Here is a 2,639-nt window from a genome sequence, read left to right as displayed (position 1 = left end):
TTCTTCCTACTTAGGCTTTATTCAAAGACCAAGAGGTACAGGTGCGAGGGAGGGGGAGGGCCTGGCCAGAAGGCAAGCCTGGCAGGAGGCAGCCCTGAGGCTCCAGCTTAACGGTACTTGGAGGTCAGCACGGTGCTCACAGAGGCAAGGAATTTGTCCAGAGAAGCATGCACCGCGGGGGTGAAATCAGCAGGGTGGTGGGCGGCCAGGGTCACCAGCAGGCAGTGGCTCAGGAGCTGTGGAGACAGGAAGGGTGAGTGCGTGGCAGTAGACGCCTAGCTGTCTGGGCTTCCTTTCTCACTGGGTTCCCTGCCCTGGGCATGAGGGGCCCCACGCCCTCCCTGCGGGTTCCAGATCCTGCTGCCCTGTCCCCGCCGCCGTCAGGCCCCAGCACACACCTTGAAGTTGACAGGGTCCACACGCAGCTTGTGAGCGTGCAGGTCGCTCAGAGCAGACAGGGCACCGGGCAGGTCATCCAGGTGGCTAGCTGCGGTGGCCAGGGCGGCGGCGACCTTCTCGCCGTGGGCCTTGACCTGGGCAGAGCCGTGACTCACATCAAAGTGAGGGAAGTAGGTCTTGGTGGTGGGGAAGCTACCGAACATCCTGTGGGAAGAAGGTGGGAGTAGAGGCGGTCACAGGACAGCACAGGTAGGGGCTGCCTGCCCTTTGAACACCAGATCTGCTTTGGATCCCGTGGTCCTTACAGAGCGGAGGTCCGGGTCTCACCTCTCTAGAGCCTCCGCGCCATATTCAGCACCGTGGCCGCCAATCTTGCTCCAGGCAGTCTTGACGTTGGCCTTGTCCTCCGCAGAGAGCACCATGATGATTCCTTTCTGAGTCTGTGAGAATCAGAAGTGTGTTGGACCTGCAGCAAGTTGCACTTATATACGTGCGGCACCTGGGGGGCCGCCCTCGGGTCGGCCCTCATTGGCTGGCTAGGGCGGTGCGCTGCAGAGCAAGGCCGGCAGGGGGCGCGCGGGTTCTTGGAGGCGGCGATCGGCCACCACCGGGGACGGTGGGGTGGGGAGGAGGGAATCCTCATCACCCTCAGGGGTGCTTCTCGCCCCTTCTTTTGTCTCCAGTGATGGTGTTTGGGGAGAAGTAAGGGTCCCAGTGCCTTGGGCAGAGAAGGAAGTCGCTCAGAGCAGCCTGAGCAGTGCCCATCCCCCTCCACCTTGCCCTGGGTCCCAGCTTCTCACTCTCCTTCCTAACCCACACACTCCCTGCTCTGGCTGGCCCCACACTCTTCTGGAAACAAGAAGGGTAAGATGCTAGGGACCCACAGAGGAGCCCTCTCCCTGTCTTCTCTCCCTTCTCCCCTCTCTCTTCCCTGTGTCTAATCTCTGCTCTCCTGGATCCTCTTTCTTTTCTTTTCTTTTCTTCCCCCTAGCTCTCCCTTTCCTCCTTTTGTGTGGACAGGTTTTGCTGGGTTGTCCAGGCTGGCCTGGAATCCTTTGGCTCAAGTGAACCTCCTGGCTCAGCCTCCTAAGAGCAGGGAACTGCAGGGGCGGGCCAGCAGACTCCCTGACTTCATCTTAGCTGCCCAGTGCTCCCATGGATGAAAAGGAAAAGTACCAAGAGCTGGTTTTGGTGTCACTGGTGGGGAACCTCGGGGACTGGCAGGCTGAGCCCAGGAATCCAAGGTCAGCCTCTGCAGAGAGAGAGACCTCATCTTTGTTATAGGTAGCAAACAATAGCAAAGAAGCTGGAGATGTAACTGGATGGCAGAATGTTTACCTAGTGTGAGGAAGGTTCTGGATTCAGTCCCAGCTCTGCAAAAATAGATGTATGATAAAACAGCATGAGGCGGTGGTCAGTGGAAGCTCCTGGGCTCAGTTCCAACTTCTGTGACTTGGCTTGAGGGAGAGAGAGCAGAGGGACAAACTTCCCAACTGGAGTCACAAAACGTGACTGAAGTCCAAATGGCTGTCTATTTCTTCTTTCTCTCTTTTCTCTCATTCGTTTTGATTTTCTCTCTTCCCCCTCCATCCCTCCCTCTGTTTTTTCCCACGTGTGTGTGTGTGTGTGTGTGTGTGTGTGTGTGTGTGTGTACAGTTGTTCTGCTGTGATGTTTGTTTTGTGCTTAGCTGGTATGGGTCAAGTGATATTTCAAAAGAAGTGGCATATATTCTTAGGACTTTCCTTCTCCAGCTCCTGAGATGACTTCCTGAAGGCCAGTCCTCCCCAGAGGCCTTGATCAGAGACATCTCTGCACCTTTTACTCTTGCTGTTCTCCCCCACTGCAGCTGCAGAAAGACCTCTGCCGCAGGACAGTAGGACCATGCTCTCTGTTAATATGTCAGGGACACAGACAACTGAGATGTACACAGATTTTATTCAGACCAAGAGGTTCCAGTGTAAGACAGGAAGGAGGGCCTGGTCATGGATTCAGAAGATGATGGCTGTGCTGAAGTCTGGGGTTACAGTATTTGGAGGTCAGCTCTGTACTCACAGCAGCAAAAAGCTTGTGGGTGGAGCTGTTCTGACCCCAACCTTAGATTCAGGTGCTTCCTCCTCTTTCCTGCTCCCCTCCTCCCAGGCAGGCATCTATCTGGTAGGGTCCCACTACCTGAGGCACAGACATCATCCTTTTGCAGAACTGCCCAGCAGCATGCTTCCTCTCTTTCCTACCCTGCACC

General features: G+C 56.0%; 1 protein-coding gene across 1 annotated transcript; it reads right to left on the bottom strand.

Moving 5' to 3' along the window:
• On the bottom strand, positions 1 to 886 carry LOC114709502 (hemoglobin subunit alpha). The gene is made up of 3 exons (XM_028893375.2): positions 727 to 886; positions 399 to 603; positions 1 to 236 (listed from the first exon to the last, which is right to left on the bottom strand). Exons 1-3 carry the CDS (start codon positions 819 to 821, stop codon positions 108 to 110), a joined length of 429 nt encoding a protein of 142 aa, XP_028749208.1. The 5' UTR covers positions 822 to 886; the 3' UTR covers positions 1 to 107.
• Between the last annotated feature and the right edge of the window lie 1,753 nt (positions 887 to 2,639).

The sequence above is a fragment of the Peromyscus leucopus genome, chromosome 8b (genome assembly GCF_004664715.2).
Source record: "Peromyscus leucopus breed LL Stock chromosome 8b, UCI_PerLeu_2.1, whole genome shotgun sequence".
NCBI lineage: Eukaryota > Metazoa > Chordata > Mammalia > Rodentia > Cricetidae > Peromyscus > Peromyscus leucopus.
Note: the sequence above shows the minus strand (reverse complement) of the source record. Positions and strands in the feature narration are given on the sequence as shown.

What these genes read in the sequence shown, in the direction of transcription:
- LOC114709502 (XM_028893375.2), bottom strand. Translation starts at nt 821, where the DNA reads ATGGTGCTCTCTGCGGAGGACAAGGCCAACGTCAAGACTGCCTGGAGC. An exon ending in GGCGCGGAGGCTCTAGAGAG is followed by an intron (nt 604 to 726) that starts GTGAGACCCGGA and finishes TTCTTCCCACAG; the next exon opens with GATGTTCGGTAGCTTCCCCA. An exon ending in TGGACCCTGTCAACTTCAAG is followed by an intron (nt 237 to 398) that starts GTGTGTGCTGGG and finishes CTGTCTCCACAG; the next exon opens with CTCCTGAGCCACTGCCTGCT.